At 60.3% G+C, this 16,481-nt stretch overlaps 1 protein-coding gene across 2 annotated transcripts in view; it reads left to right on the plus strand.

The window, feature by feature from the left end:
* Window positions 1-3,988, plus strand: part of GRB10 (growth factor receptor bound protein 10) — a 63,688-nt gene extending 59,700 nt beyond the window's left edge. For both annotated transcript variants that reach the window (XM_087821271.1, XM_087821272.1), the window contains 2 exons: window positions 315-408; window positions 689-3,988. In XM_087821271.1, the coding sequence (XP_087677397.1) occupies window positions 315-408; window positions 689-835 (241 nt within the window). In that variant the 3' untranslated portion in view covers window positions 836-3,988. The remainder of the gene's footprint in view (window positions 1-314; window positions 409-688) is intronic.
* The last annotated feature ends 12,493 nt before the right edge of the window (window positions 3,989-16,481 follow it).

A 16,481-nucleotide genomic window follows, 5' to 3' on the forward strand; every position in this document is an offset into this window, starting at 1 on the left:
AGGGCTGACGCTCTACCACTGAGCCACGCTGGCCAGGGTGCCCATACCTTCCGTGTGTGCATTATGTCAGCGTTGGTGGTGCCTCAGGAGCCCCTGGTCCTTGCTGTGGAAAGTGACATTCACAGCCCGGGCGTGCAGGTGCTGCTGCCACAGAGGCCACCTGAATGCTACAGCACTTCAGGCACCGTGGCTACAAGGGAAGTGTGTCCTCACACTGTGTGCAGATGTGTGCATGTCCGTGCATGTGTGTGCAAACACAGGTATGTACATCGAGTCTGGACTTTTAAATAACAGCAGCTGCCTCCCATTCACAGGCTCTTTCTGCTGCGCGACAGCCAGAGCAATCCAAAGGCCTATGTGCTCACGCTGTGCCATCACCAGAAGATTAAAAACTTCCAGATCTTGCCCGTAAGTACTGATATTGTCATTCTAACCCCCCATCTCTGCTTCCTGGTTTTATTTTTAATGCAATTTTCAAGTTACAAACTCACCAGAGTACAGATTATTAACTATTAGGCCCAAGCTCACAGGTGAGAGACTTTCAAGGGCTTCTTGAGAGGTTTGTTCTTTGGAAAGAGGACCAGCATTTCCCTGGTGATGACATTGATACGGTGCCCTGTGCCGACTGGGTCCCCGTTCTGTCGCTGCAGTGTGGCCTCTGACCCGGAAGTGTTCTTGTGTCTCTTAGTGCGAGGAAGACGGGCAGGCGTTCTTCAGCCTGGATGATGGGAACACCAAGTTCTCTGACCTGATCCAGCTCGTCGACTTCTACCAGCTCAACAAGGGGGTGCTGCCCTGCAAGCTGAAGCACCACTGCGTCCGCGTGGCCTTGTGACTCCAGGGCGGCTTGGCCGGTGGCTGGGGCCGCGCCCGTGTGGCCTGTGACCCCAGACCCACCGGGGCTGGCGGCTGGAGGGAGCCGACCCTGGAGGAGTAGGAGGCCTGTGCATGATTGAGAACACACTTTGATTCTATACCTTGGGAGCAAAATCGGCTCCTTAGGTGCCAACCCCCACGATTGGATAGTTTCTTGGACTTAATGGTGATTTGCTGCTGTGGACCCCGCCAGCCAAACCGGGGTCACAAAAGAGCGAGCGCTAATTTGAGGACAAACTGGAACCATCGTCCTGGCGGGGCCACGAGAGAAGTGATTGGGAATGAACTCTTGCCCTGGAATAATCTTGACAATTGAAACTGCGATGTTTACTTTTGTATTGATCACTCCTTTGCACTCCTTGTTTTCCATGTTGTCCTCGGCCTCTGGTGGCAGCCTGCGGCTTTTCAGTGCGTTCAAGACGGAGAGACGGTTCGGGATGGGCAGACGTCCCCGACGGAGTGCGGCCCCCAGAGGTGTCCAGAGGGCGGCCCCACCTCCTGCGGGTCTCCGCGGGTGGACTCAGCTTCCAAACAACAGAGACCCTCGCCCTTCCCGGTTTACTTGAAAAGCTTCTTAAAAAAATAGAGGTGTCACCTGTGGTCGGCATTGGGCACGTTTGTGGACCAGTCAGGCAGCCACCGTCTGTCAATCACTTCTCTGTGCACAGGTGCTGTGCTCGTGTCCCCAGGGTGCCACGTCTTCCACGGCGCAGGAGCCTTGATTTCTCAGAAAACTTAGTGCTCTGCGCCCGCCAGGGCTGAGTGGCCGCCGATAGCTGGGGACGGCAGCCCTCCTAAGACCCCCGGTACCCCCATCTGCCCGCGGTCTGTCCGCCTGGGCACCTGCAGCCTGCTCTAGAGCGATCGCCGCCCAACCCGCTGCAGTGGCCTGAGTCCCCTCCTGGCTTTCCTCCCTTGGGGATTCAAGGCTCTGATGAGAAAATGTCACCTGCTAGGCTTCCTGCAGCCACCTGCAGGTTTCCATGGTGACAGACATTGAAAGGGCACGTCCCTGGCCCGGCATTCCCGGTCTGTGCCTGATGACCCCCCCTATCCTGAGACCCCAGCGCAGGAGGCAGCTGTCGGCCCCCCTGCCGGCTCGTACCTCAAGGCAGCTGTGGACCTGGACCAGCTTCGTCGACAAGACCCTGCCTCCCGCTCCGGGGCATCAACGGGGCCCCGCCTCCAGCTCCGGGGTGTCAAAAAGACCCTGCCTCCAGCTCTGGGGTGTCAATGGGGCCCCACCTCCAGCTCCAGGGCATCAACAGGGCCCCACCTCCAGCTCCGGGGTGTCAGAAAGACCCTGCCTCCAGCTCTGGGGTGTCAACGGGGCCCCACCTCTGGCTCCAGGGCGTCAATGGGGCCCCGCCTCCCGCTCCGGGGCATCTAGGAGACCCTTTCTCCTGCTCCGGGGCATCAACACAACCCTGCCTCCCGCTCCGGGGCGTCAATGGGGCTTTGCCTCCCGCTCCGGGGCGTCAACACAACCCTGCCTCCTGCTCCGGGGCATCAACGGGGCCCTGCCTCCTGCTCCGGGGCATCCACGGGGCCCTGCCTCTCCCTGGGGCATCCACGGGGCCCTGCCTCTCCCCGGGGCACCCACGGGGCCCTGCCTCCTGCTCCGGGGCGTCCATGGGGCCCTGCGTCCCTCCCCGGGGCGCCCTCGGGGCCCTGCCTCCTGCTCTGGGGCATCAAAGAGACCCTGTTTCCCGCTCCAGGGCGTCAACGCGGCCCTGCCTCCCACACCGGGGGGCCCTTGCAGCCGGCACCCGGTCCCCAGAACCGGGTCACCAGGTCTGAGAGTGGCCGCATCTTCCTTACCTTTGGTCTCTGACGAGCACACAGCGCGCTGTGGTGCAAAGTGATTTCCTTGTGCAGTAGCGGTTCCGACAGCGACTGGCCTCCGAACGTGCCGCCGGCTGCCCACATGCCACCACAGGGCTCCCGGGAGCACAGTTCAGACACACCGAAGGCCAGTCGGGTGTGGGCCCTGTGCTTCGTTTTATCCCACAGGCCGCACCCCCGTGGTTTTCCACGACTGTCCATTTATGCAAATGAAGAAGTTTTAGTTAAACGTTTTTAGCCATAAATGCTTGTTTTCTTCCTTTGTGCCCAGTTCACCCTTCATCCCATTGACCACGGCGGGCCTCTGTCCCGCGGGCGGCGCCCCCGAACCCACCAAGGGACTTGACAGCGCCGCCCGCCGCTCTTGCTGCGGGACACAAAGCAAAGCCTTAAAACGGCCCGAGCAGGGCCCTGCGGTCTCCGTCCTTTCACGCGGAGCCGCCCGGCAGCGAGACCAGACAGGCCCGCCCCCCCCCGCCCCCGTAGACGTAGTGTGTGCAGCATTTCATATTTATCCGCACGCGTTTTATTTAAAGGACAGCAGAAGCTCGGCTCTGACGCAGCTTCGCATGCAGCTGTGTGACCTGGCCCTTCGCACCTCCCCGGCCACCTGGCACCTCGCGCGGCCTCGCCCCGCCTGGGCCTGGGAGGGCCACCCGACAGCCGCCGGTCCCTGGAGGAGGCAGCGTCCACCCGCCGGCCAGGGCCCGAGGACATTCGGCCTTTATTTTTGTATTTCAACGACATGAATGTAAACGGGACAGCTCAGGGTCGTTTTGGAGCCTGTTGAGTTTATCTGCCTGTGATTTTCTTTCTAAGTGATACTCCGAGCAGCCACCTGGACGAAGAGGAGGAGGAGACACCGGTGCTTCAGGTGTCGGCGCCCCGCCAGCTCGGCTCGGGGCCGCAGGTCCAGGACGCTTTTTTGTTGCTAAACTTTGAAGAAATATGTGCCTCAGTCTAGAAGTTCTGTCTTCTGTTTTCTGCACCTAACACCTGACACTTAGACAAGCCTGCTCACCTTTGGGGCGGCCGCTCGCGTGGGGGAGTCAGGAGCGCGGCGCCCCCGGCTTGTCCGCGTTTTCAGGGAATTGGAAGGTGCTCAGAGACGACACTTCTGTTCCATGTGCTTTGCTCCTCTCTGTACATAGCTACTCAGCTCATGAACCTAAGTATAAACTTTCAGGTATTTTTGTACAAATAAGGGACTGGTGATCTGTTTCTTGTAATTTGAAATAAACATTAATACAGTGTTCTTCATTTTCCACTGCTTGCAATGTCTCTGTATTTTGAACCCCTCCAGTTGGTCAGCAGCTGAACACCTTTGGGAGGTGACGGTGTGCCTCTTCCCACCAGGGGAGATGGGCTGGGGTGGGGTTGGCTGGTGTGAGGCGTGTGAGCTTGCCTGGCCCTCCAAGTCCCGGGTTCTCAGATCGGTCACCAGGCAGGTGCTGGGTGACCCCAGCGGGTCTGTCCCCCCAGCCCCACCACAGGAACACCGGGGGAGGGCAGACACCTCAGGAAACCCGTGAACATTCACATCTGACAAGTCCAGTGGCATCTGTCCTGCCTCGGTGACACAGTAAAAGTGGCAGCAGCCTCGGTTTTCTAGCCAAACAACAAACTGGCAGAAAGGAAATGGCTGCCCCATGTCTCTGCTCCCCCAGGACCTCACCTAGGGATCCAATGTACCAGTCCCCTCGCGGGCGGAGTGTGTGTGGGTTGTCACCAGCCAGCCTCGACCCCCGCAGGAGCTCCCCCGTGGCGTGCGGAGCTCTGCTGTCACCTGTTTTCAGGAGGGTCCTCTGGCAGCTTGCCCCTCTGTGGCCCAGCCTGCGCCCAGCCCTAGTCTCTACCTCCCCTTCCAAGGCGGCCCCGTCTGTCCCGGTCCTGTGCCAGGTCAGAACCCGTGTCCTCCGTCACCAGCACCCCTGAGACGGTGGTTCACGTTCTCACTGCGTCGGTTCCTCAGTTCGTCTCCTCCCGGCCAGGCCTCGGACGTGCCTGGATGACCGGGGCCCTTCGTGTCAGCAGAGCCCCACTCAGCTGTCACACTCCCCTTGTGAATGGGGAAGGATAAGTTGTGTCACCGAGGGCGAGGCCGGTGGGAAGTGAGGGCAGGAGACTATGAAGTCAAGGGTATGGGTCTTTCCAAGAATTCAAGGGAATATGCCCCGGTGGCCTCGAGATGGGGCTAGAAAAGTGACCTCGGCTTTAAGTGGCCAAAACAAGGAGGCCGCCTGATTGGTCAGAGAAATCAGGTGTCCCTGAGGTGGAAGCAGCCAGTCGATCCAGAGCTGCGCACTCCCAGCAGGGAGAGGCCTGCGAACTGGTCCCGGTGGACTTTGGCCACTGTGGGCCCTTCCTTGGCAACAGCCTGCCCTGTGAGCTATTTTCTAACCTCCACGGCCGGACCCACGGCTGCGATGCCCGGTCACAGCACAGCCCGAGCTCGGACCCTGCAGGCACTGGTCTGACCCGGGGCTGAAATTGACCTCCGAGGTCAACATCAGCCCTGGCGAGAGTTGTGCGTTACTTGTGCCGAAGGGAAAACCCTCCCGCACCCAGTTCCCATGACAGCTCCACTCTGTGCCACACGGGAGCCCTTCAGGAAGGGTTCAGGGGCGTGGGCCTGGAATCAACCGCAGGTGGCATCCTGCAGGGGCGCGTGGCTTTGGTCCCGACCTGACTGTGGACTTCTCCTAGGGGTCACCCAGGACCTCGGCACTCATAACCCAGGCTCAACAGGCCCCATACTAGGGATGAGAAGTTGTCCCCTGGGGGTGAGGGTGGGTCAGGTGCCCTGTCTCAGCAGGAGACAGCAGCTGCCACCCAGTGACCCTGTAGCTCAGACATTTCGGGGCATGGAGTTCAAGGGTCATGTCTCAAGCCACGGGGGCTAGGAGGGCGGTGAACTGTCACCGAATGTCACAGAGCTGCCCACATGGAGATTCACACCCAGTTCCACCTGGAGGCAGGAGTTAAACCCCGTGGCCGCCGTGGCTGCAGCGAACAGTGTGTGTGAATTTAAATGAATGTAGAAGGTTCTTGCTGAGGTGGGACCAGTCTGTGGTCTTGGGAGGATGGTCTTGGGGCCGATGGCTCGGCTGCAGGCAGCTCTCAATGACAAAGATCCCACTGGACCAGACCTCGGCCCCACACACTCTGGCTGCCGATCATGTGCTCCTTGCCAGCCACCCCCCCTTGGTGGCACATTTCCTTAGGTGATCCTCTTGGTGACACGTGTCCTTAGGCATCCCCCCTTGGTGACACGTGTCCTTAGGCATCCCCCCTTGGTGACACGTGTCCTTAGGTGTCCCCCCTTGCTGGCACGTGTCCTTAGGCATCCCCCTTGGTGGCACGTGTCCTTAGGTGTCCCCCCTTGGTGGCACGTGTCCTTAGGTGTCCCCCCTTGGTGGCACGTGTCCTTAGGTGTCCCCCTTGGTGACACGTGTCCTTAGGTGTCCCCCCTTGGTGACACGTGTCCTTAGGTGTCCCCCTTGGTGACACGTGTCCTTAGGTGTCCCCCTTGGTGACACGTGTCCTTAGGTGTCCCCCCCTTGGTGACACATGTCCTTAGGTGTTCCCCCTTGGTGGCACGTGTCCTTAGGTGTTCCCCCTTGGTGGGACATGTCCTTAGGTGTCCCCCTTTGGTGGCACGTGTCCTTAGGTGTGTCCCCTTGGTGGCACGTGTCCTTAGGTGTCCCCCCTTGGTGGCACGTGTCCTTAGGCCTATGTGTGTTCAGCATCAGGGAGACGTTCTGTGTGCACGCACCCTGCAGCTGGCCTGCGTGCGCACAGCTGACCCTCCCGACTCCGAGGGCTGAGGAGGTAGAATGGGAACGGCAGCACCTAAGGATTTCTTACGAGGCCTCTGTTTGGATCATGAAAAGTCTTGAGTCGCGACAAGGCAGGGATGTTGAGGTCCGTGCACTGTCCCCGAGCTGACGGGGCTCTGACGCTCTGCAGGGCACTGCTCGGTGTGGATGGGCACAGAGTTCACCAGGGGCGAGGCTTTATCACAGAAATTAATGTTTAACCAGCCCACGGGCTGCAAAGGCAAAGCCAGGCGAACGTGTGGATTCGAGGCTGCAGGGCAGAGCTGCCCGGCGCTAGCCCCGGGCTGTCTCCACGTTCCAGCCCCACGCCAGGGGCTTTCCTGCCGTGAGCCGACCCACGGAGCAGACGTCCCAGCAGGTGAGTCTCGGCCTTTAGTCTTAATCAGATTATTGCTGTTGGAAATGGCGACACCTGTACCTCGACTTCCGGATCCACAGATCAGAGCTTCTGCTTAAAGGTTAATTCCCCTGAGGGCTGGAGAGCATTACTGGTGTTTAACGCCGTCTCGGGCTGTGGGATCCGCGCTGGGTGCCGGCGGGCACAGTCCCTGCTGCTGCCCGTCTGACGAGGTGGGTGTGGGCGTGAGGGTCCAGGCAGGACCGACCCACCCTCTGCCCCCTCTGCTGCTGCTCACCACCCGGCCTGGGTGCTGGGAGGGCCCAGGCAGGACCGACCCACCCTCTGCCCCCTCTGCTGCTGCTCACCACCCGGCCGGGGTGCTGGGAGGGCCCAGGCAGGACCGACCCACCCTCTGCCCCCTCTGCTGCTGCTCAACCACCCGGCCTGGGTGCTGGGCACCCTGGAGCCTCTGTTTCTCCCTCTGTAAAATGGGGTGTTTGTAGTAGCTTGAGGGTTAAATTACATAGTGGCTGGGAATATCTGGCACAGGGCAGATGATTAATAAATATCATACTCCCCTTATCTTTGGTTACTGCCAAGAAGGACGACCTTCTCACGTATTTAGGAGACGTTTTGTTTGCATTTCTGAGACATGCTTCTATTTCTATCGCGTTGTCTTTTTCATATTGAAGTGGTCTTTTGGGGTTTTTTTGGTAAATCCTCACCTGAGGATATTTTTTCTGTTGATTTTTAGAGAGAGCGGAGGAAGGGAAGGAGGGGGGGAGAAACATCGGTGGGCGGCCTCCCACACCTGCCCTGACTGGGGCCGGGGTCCAGCCTGGAGCCCAGGCGTGGCCCTTGCCTGGGGATCGAACCCGAGGCCTTTGGTGCCCGGGGCCCGCACTCTGACCACTGAGCCGCCGGCCAGGGCAACGACAGGCTTTTGCATCTGCTCATCAGTTTGAGGGAAATGGAAAGGGCTGCACTATTGCGTGTCCCCACCCACGCACGGCCTCGGTTTTCACGTATCCAGGTTAACGTCTTCGGCGCTTTTATAAGTCTCTTCATACAACTCTAGCACGGCTCTTGTCCGGGTCAGCCCCACTGTCCTGTCTGGTCATCGGCGCCGTAGACGGCCCGGCGGCGGGCCCACCGTCCCCCTCAGGGGGCAAGGACAGGCCCTCCTCAGAGCCTGGTCCCGCCCCGGCTGCCGTCGTCACCGGCCCGCATCTCTTTTCTACCCCGTGTTTAAGCCTCAGACCCAGTCACTCTTTCACTCGTCTGAGCGAAGCTGGGGGGCTGCCCCACGCACCTGCAGCACGTTGCCGCCCGCACACGCTTCCTAGGGCCGGCCTTGTCCTCCGGGCCACCCGCGTGCCTGCCCACCGGGCCTCCGCTCAGCTGTGCCCTCCTCAGGCCCTCGGCAGCGCCGGGCACAGCCGACAGCTGGGGACTCCTCTCTCCTGTTTATTGGTCTGTGGTCTGTCTGCCACCCTGCCCCGGGACCCCATAGTGGACCCGGCCATGCCCAGCGGGAGGGCGGGCTGGCTGCTGGGAGCAGCGTGGGGTGATGCCACTCTGCCCTGTGAGCTCTGTGACCTCGGGCAAGTGTCCTGACCTCCGGGGGCCTCTGGGTGACGATATTATCCACATGCGAGGTGGCTGTGAGGGACTGAGTGAGCCTGTGAAATGACTGTGCTGGAACCTTCTGGAATGCCAGGTACTATCACGGTGACTGTGAAATGCAAGATGCCCCCCTGCCCACGGAGGTCAGAGCTGGGGTCAGCCCCCCACCCACCTGTGTCCCCTCCGGTGTCTCCTCCATGTGTCGCCTGGGGTTACCGCGGGCTGCGCTGGCTAAGCTGTGTGCTGCAGAAGGCAGAGGGGCCCAGTCTCTCCACTGCCCCTTGGGCCATGCCCAGCCCGTCCCTCAGCGGCCCTGTGCCAGCTCCCTTGCCAGCCCGCCCACCTGCTGGGGGGCAGCCCTGTGCCCCTGGCCTGCTCAAGCCCACGGGTCTCCACCCCAGGAGAGCACAGGCTCTGGGAAGAGATGCTGCTTAACTGAACCAGGCTGCATGGCCCTGCAGGTGGAGTTCCTGGATCCTGACAGCCACGGGCCCTGAGGATGTGTGTCTGCATGTATGTGGTGAGCATGTGCACATGCCTGCATGCGTGTGCGTGTGGGTGTGAATGTGTCTACATGCTGTGTGTGTGTGTGTGTGTGGTGTGCGATGGGAGCAGAGGAACCCCCCTGCCCCTCCTGGCCTGAGTGGCTCCCCCTGGTCCCCCTTTCCACATCCAGGGTTCTCTGTGCTCCCCTTAGAAGCAAAGGGGGCCCTGTCCTCCTGCCCTGACCAGCCCTCCCGGGAAGGTGGAGGGGAGAGAGGGACCACGCCGCTTTGTGAAGACCTGTGTGTTCTGGATGCTGGTAGCTCCAGGGTGAAAGAACAGGGCCTTGAGTTAGATGGACCTGGGTTCGATCCTCACCTGCCTCTGCTTCTCTGTGATAGGGAACGAGAGCGAAGGAGCTTGGCACACTGAGCCTCGGTCCTTCCTGGCACAGGGGTCCCGGTAGCCCTGGGAAGGAGATGAGAGGAGCTGGCCCAGCATGTGGCCCGGTGTGGCCTAGTGCTGTCACAGAGCGAGCGCTCCTGGCTTCCCAGGCCCGGCCGGCCTCATCACCCCGGGACGGAGCCTGCTCAGAGGATGCCCAGGGTCTCCAGGAGCCCTGGCAGAGTCTGGGCCCCTCTCAGTGAGCCGGGAACACAGGAACCTTTCCCTCGGCCCCTCGCCTCCAGCCCCGGCAGGCTCTACTGTCCCCTGGGCCCTGCTCTGCCCTCCCTGGCCCCGGTGTCCTGGGGGCGGGCAGGAGGCAGCGGAGGGAAGACGCTGCCAATAAATGAGCGGATCCAGCGCCGCTCTGATTGGCTTCAGGGAGGCGGACACTCTGTCTACATAAATGGCAATCGCATAATCGCATCCTCTGTGCCTTTCAACTGTCACCGGGAGAGAGGGACGACACATAGCAAGCACTCCGGCTGCCTGTGAGTACCACCCTTTGTCCCCAGAGTCTGGGGACCGGCCTGGGGAGCCGGCTCCCGGGGGCTACGACCCAGGCTCAGGGACTGGAGGGAGGCGCGCCTGTTGATTCCAGCTGGGGCTGATTTCCTTCCGTGGTGATGAGTTGGCATCCGCCGGGCGCAGGCGGGGATGCTACGGGAACTTTCTGAGGACGCAGGTGCCCGCCCAGCGCGCCTGCTTTCTGTGCGTCCCCTCTGAGCAGGAAGTCAGGCTGTGTCAGGAACTTGTGATGGTTCGGAGCCGTGTTCTCTCCGAGCCTTGATGAGACACAGGAGTGAGGACATGGGCTCCAGCTGGTTCCTGGGCCATCTGGGGCCCACGGGGCTGGGGCAGGAGGCGGAGGCGGAGGGGGAGGGGGAGGGGGAGGCAGGGGCTGGGCAGACCAGTCTGCATGGGGTGCAGCCAGTGCCCAGGCCCCGGCCCTCACGGTGAAGGGAGCCCAGGGTGGCCTCCCACGGGGAGCTTGTAAAACTAGGTCTGGTGTTTGTAAAAGGCCGGGCACGTAGGTGGGTTAACGTGGGAGCTGTGTTATTAATAAGCAGGTAAACGGCAGGTGGGGGAGCGGGAGGGGCTGGGAGCCCTGCTGAGTGGCCCTTCCGCAGTGGGTGTTTGTTCTGCCCATCTCCAGGGGAAACCCAAGCAGCTGACCTGGTTTTCCCCCCGAATCCCATTTCTCTCTCAAAGGCCCAGGATCTGGGCTCCTTACCATGGGTTTCTCATTGACATCAGCAGTGTTTCCCTCCCAGCAAGCTGGCCCTCGCCGGGTTTCTGAGGGGCCAGAGGGAAACAGACTCACTCTCTCTACTTGGGGACAGCCGGCGAGGTCCCTGGCAGGGACAGCGGACATCCTGGCACAGTTCAGACGGCAGGATGGAGAGTGTCTGGGTGTTGCTGAAAGAGACAAGGTCGTGCCATTCTCCGCAGCCTCTTTCCCGCTCTGGGCAGGTGGTGGTGGGTGTCTGCGTGCAGCCAGGTGGATTCGAAAAGCTAAAATAAACAAGACCCCTTACGCGTCCACCATTCAGAGACCTGGCCGGAGGTGCGTTACGTCTGCTGCCCCTCTTCAGGATGACCTCCAAGGGGTGGGGCCCTGTCCCCGTGGAAACCCATCGGAGCCTGGTGGTCAGTGGGGGTGTCTCTGGGGAGATGAGACTCCCCTGATATTTTAGGGGAGCAGTCCTGAGGTCCCTGTGGGTGCTCAGGCATAGGGGAAAGCCGAGTGGATGTGGCCTCCGAGGGAAGGCTCACATCCCACGGTGTTTTCCGTGGGGGCTGGGCCCTGTGAGTGGCGGGCGTGGTGGCCCCAGGCTGAAGGAAGCCGACCTGGCCTGGCGGGTGCCCAGAGCAACCCGAGGAGCTGCGGTGAGCAGGGTGGGCGGTGCGGCACCTGCCTCCCCGAGCCCGTCGCCTCGCGTCCTGAGTGAGCTCACGCGGCTGCTGGCGGAGCTGCTGCGCAGGCTGAGCCCGGAGGATAAGTGCTCACCCAGGGCCTGTGTGCCGGGAGGACCCGGCGTCTGCAGCTCGGGAGGAGGCGGGGGCAGGCGCCTCTCCTGGAGGCTGAGGACCACGGGCTTCCTTCAGCCTCTGCCTTTGGGTTTCCATCCCATCCTCCCTCCTGGGCTCGGTGCTGCCCCAGAGCCCTTTTCTGCATGTGGGGAAGGGGCAGGACCCTGACCACATTCCTAGTGGCAGGCGGTGCCCCCCAGCCATGGCCAGAGCCCCCTCTGGGGCCTGTGGACTCTGCGTCCTCAGGGCACACCTGGCCACAGGTAGTAGACAGGGCAGGTGGGCAGGGACGCCTGGCGGCAGGTGTCTGGGAAGGAGCCCCCTGCAGTCAGAACTACCCACCTCTGCTCCTGTGACTGTGTGGCCGAGGTCGGGCCCCAGCGCCCTGAGCCCTCCCAGGTCAGCAGTGATCCCACACCCTGGCAGGGTGCCGAGAGAGACGTGGGACACGGTTGGTGCCAGCCTAGCAGGTCTGGCAACATTGAGCCGTTTGGTTTCTTGGGCCACAAGATGGGACAATCAAGGGCCTACGTGGTCTCGGGATTTGTCTTGGGGGAGCCACCGATGCAGGCTTCTCAGCCCCGGGGTGACAGGCCAGCACCGGTGCCCAGGGAGGAGCCCCAGGGAGTGAGGAGCCAGTATTCAGCGTGGAACTGATTCGGGAGAAAGCAAACGCTCCCCGAGAGCATGTGACACGTGGCGCAGAGACACAGCGGCGGACGTCCCGACACGATGAGCGGACACGGGCCGCAACGCAGTCTCGGGTCCAACGCTTGATGGACAGTCTCGGGTCCACGGAGAAGGCAGGTGGCCGTGGCCTTCGTGGACTGTTAGCGTGGCTTCAAGGGAAGACCAGAAAGGGGGACAAGAATCGAGGAGAAAATAAGGAAAACGTTCAGGGGGCGGAGGGCTTCCCATCTGAGAAGAACGTTCCCTGGAAAACACGGAAACAAAGTGGAAACAGAAGGAAAGTGAAAACTAAAACCACCGGGCGGTTTCTCCACGAACCTGTCAGGGTAGCAAACAGGAAAGAAAATGAAGCCATCCAAATTATTCCAAATTTAATTTTAAGTGTGATTAATGTAATCAAGGTTTTAGCCTAATTTACATTTATAATGTGGATGAACGATAAGAGCTCACAGAAACGGGTGGGGTGTTCACGCTCACCCAGCAGGCCTGAGGGCGGGGACATTTTTCTGTCACTCGAGTTTGTGTGGAAAGAAGTTGTGCAACATGCAAAGTACCCGAGGGACCCACACCTTAGTTCATCGGGGAGTTAGGCCTTTGAGGGACAGATTTAACAGGATGGCTTCGCCTCTCACAGCTCCCAACACCCACCAACCTCATGGGACTGAGCCGTGTCCCAGAAACGCCCGGGAGTCCCCTCGTGGCAGGTTAAGTGAGGATACGTTCGGGTACCGCGTTAGTATTGTGAATATAGGAATTAGGCCTGCGGAGAAAGTAAGGGAGAGAAGGGCTCCAAATAATATACAAGCCGGACTGAGCACTATAGGGTGTCCCCCCATAATGTATACTCACTATAACAGCTGATCATTTACTTCATTTTCACTCCTTTTCAGGTTTAACTGATTTGAAATAAGGGGTGAAGCCAGACTAAGCTTTGGACAGAGAAAATTTATCCTAAAAGGCCACTAGACTATTTCATGGGGACACATGAGAGATAAAGTTTACGGGACAAAACTGGCCACAGCCGATGCACCGAGGGCCCACAGATGCCCCATGAAATGAGCCTTGATGTTGGCGATTCCATTGCGTCGCGTTATCAGCAGGGCCTGGACCAGAACGGTCACCAGTTTGAAAACAGGCGTTGACCAAAAAAAGTATTTATTTCTGTCGATTCTCTTAAATTTTGAAATTGAACTGTAGGTTAATAAACACGGACTTTATAGTCACTCAAAGTGCGGATGCACGTTTTTGGGGACACCCTGTATTTGAATTGTCTGAGCCAGGAGGAAACGGGGGCAACGCCGACCGGTTTAATGCGGCTGACAGCTCTTTTCCTTTGAAACCGCTTAAGTGAGGAATTTCTTGGTCAGCTTTACATCACTCACAACCGGCCGCAGGGGTGTGAGTGGAAGTAGCAGCGTTTTCCGTGGGAGCCCAGTGGAAACCGTGACATCACTTCCCAACGGCTGCTTTCCGTGGAGACCCGCGGCCAACAACAAACACGCGCGGCGGGGCCGTGGGGGACGCGGGGTGGACGAGGCAGCCGAGGCGGCTCCCTCCTTCCCTGGCAGAGGGTCCGGGCTTCGCCCTGAAGCCCAACCCGTGTCCGCATCTCTCACTCGAGCCTGATGTCTGACCGTGGCCAGGTGACCTGGCCACTCAGGGTGGAGGCCGCCTGTCCTTTCTGGCGTAATTACTGCGGGATCCAGACGGTGCCGCAGCCCAGGGGGCCTGCTCCAGGCAGCATCTCCCTGCCGGGGGACAAGGGAGGAAACTGAGGCTCGGAGGGGCCGACAGCCAGACGGCCTCTTCCAGCAGAGTTAGGGCTCAGCCCCTTTACCCTGAGCCTGGACCCGCTGTCCTTTGTCCCCGGGCAGCCGAGACAGAGGACACAGCCCTGCTGGACTGCAGTCCCGAGGAGGCTGTGGGGTGCGGCAGGGAGCCTCCAGGCCAGAGCAGGCCGGATGGGCAGCAGGCGCGGGCCTGTGCGGGGCCTCCCGTCTGCTGACGTGGCCTGGAGCGTGGAGAGAACGCGCGTGCTGGGAGCCCAGCCAGATGCAGGGTCCTGAGCCCCGGTTGGAGTTCCGTGCGGTGCTTCGTATCCCGGCCGCTGCCCAGGCTAAGGATGGGGGCCGGGGGCGGTCAGGGGCCACCATCCCCGGGAAGAGCCGTCCACGCCCAGAGCCGTCCTGCGCGCAGGAATGTGATCTGGGTGAACTGAGGGAGGCGCCCTGGGAGCGGTCCTGCAGGCGCGGGGAGGAACTGGTTTTCTGAGTTTCTGATCTTAAGGTTTTTCTCAGGGTTTGACAGCCTGTGCTCTGGCCAAACCTGCTGGATGTGCCCGGGCCTGGCTGGGGTCCAGCGTGCCCGGGAGGTGCCGGTCAGTGGGCAGAGCTTGGAGCCCGCTGTGGCCCTGACCTCCCCAGCGGGCCGTGCGCTCTGGGTCAGGTGGCTCAGTCTCTGAGCTTCGGCCTCCACATCTGTGGAGGGAGGGAGGGGGTGACAGTCCCGACAGTGTGATTGCAAAGATGAAATAAGAGATCACAGGCAGAGAGCTTGACGTGGGACTTGGCCCATGTAAGTTCATGGAAATGTTCACCTTTTAAAAAACTTCTAAATGTGTTTTTACTGACTTTTTTTAGAGAGAGGGGAAGGAAGGGAGAGGGAGAGAGAGAGAGTCATTGATCGGCTGCCTCCTGCAGGCCCTTGACTGGGGATGGAGCCCACACCTGGGCATGGCCCTGACCGGGAATCGAGCTGCGACCTCTTGGCACATGGGATGAGGCTCTACCAGTTGAGCCACACGGCTGGGCATGAGCCCTTCCCTAAGCCGACCGGAGGACCCCTATTTCAACAAGAGTACCTCGACTTACCCAAAAGTGAAGGCAGGAGGGGAAGACGGCGGTAAGGGGGGTGCCTGTGTGCGGTGGGAGGCCAGGGGCTTAATGACCGGAGGCTCAGGAGGGGCACCTTGGCCTCACGGAGGAAGAAGCAGAGCGTCCGTCTCGGCGCGGCTGCCACCAGCCTGGATTTCCGAGGACCCACAGCTGCTCTGACGCCGTGGTCTCAATGCAGACCCCGGGCGCTGCCGGCGGGGCCCAGCCCTGCCTGGCTCTCGTTTTCTATCCTGATAGAAGGAAAGCGTTTACATTCTTTTTACGCTTTTCCAGGGAAAATGCCTCCAAAAGCGTGTCTCCCTCTGGGACTGGGATGCCCTGTCTCTCCTCTCTCCTGGGCACAGAAACGTCGGTCTAGGCACAGGGCTCAATGGCTGCTTTCCCGTCAGTCGGCTGGCTCCTGGCCGGGCTCTTCCTGCGTGGGGACAGGACCGCGGGGGACCCAGCAGGACTGGACCTTCCCACTCTGACCGTAGGGAAGCTTCTAGCAACGAGATGCGTCCGGTGATGAGGGCGACTGTCTGTTCAGCTGTCCCCCAAATCCTCTAAGTTCCCTCCTAATTCCTAGGACTCTGGCCAGCACTACTGCGTTGTTTAGAAACGAAGCTGTTACTTAACTGAGCGTCTGTGGGTGACCCTGAATCCTATGAATCATGAGAATAATCCACCCTGGCCGGGGCTGCTCCGTGGTCAGAGCGTCGGCCCGCCCACCGAAGGTGATGGGTTTGAGTCCCGGTAAAGGGCATGCACCTGGGTTGCAGGTTCAATCCCTGGCCCGTCAGGGCACGTGTGGGAGGCAACCCATCGGTGAGTCTCGCACGTCGATGTCTCTCTCTCTCTCTCTCCCTTCCACGCTCTCTAAAAAGCAGTGGAAAAAATATCCTCGAGCGAAGATTAACAAAAACAAAACAAAAAAAAACCCAAGCCCTCTAGAGGCCTGGTGGCCACAGCCAGTGTGGCACATCCTTTAGACTTCCCGTGGCTCCCTCTCAGCCTCATAAACAGGCACGGGGCTGGTACCATCTGTGCCCGTCACTGATGTGACAAGACGCCGGGACAGAAGTCCAGGGACGAGGCCGGCTCGTGCCATGTGCAGCGAGGTCAAGGGCTCCTCGCGAAATGCCAGGGGGCTCAGCTGCTGCCCGGCACTGCCCCCGGGTTATGTCAACAGAAACTGCTTCAGGGGCCTGGAGAGGCATCGGCCGTGGCCTTTATCACCGTCTACATCTTCTAGCCAATATTTGCCCAGCTCAGGGACACGAAATATCAGACAGATACAGAAATGAGCCCCAGATTCTCTGTGGTTTGCGCTACGAGCCTCCTAGGGAGGTCTCTGGGATTCTAAAATAGTAACCAGGTCTTATCCTGCGGCCCCACTAGGGATATTTCTTTGGGGGGCAAGTGCGTGTG

This window comes from Miniopterus natalensis, chromosome 10 (genome assembly GCF_054644295.1).
Source record: "Miniopterus natalensis isolate mMinNat1 chromosome 10, mMinNat1.hap1, whole genome shotgun sequence".
Lineage (NCBI taxonomy): Eukaryota > Metazoa > Chordata > Mammalia > Chiroptera > Miniopteridae > Miniopterus > Miniopterus natalensis.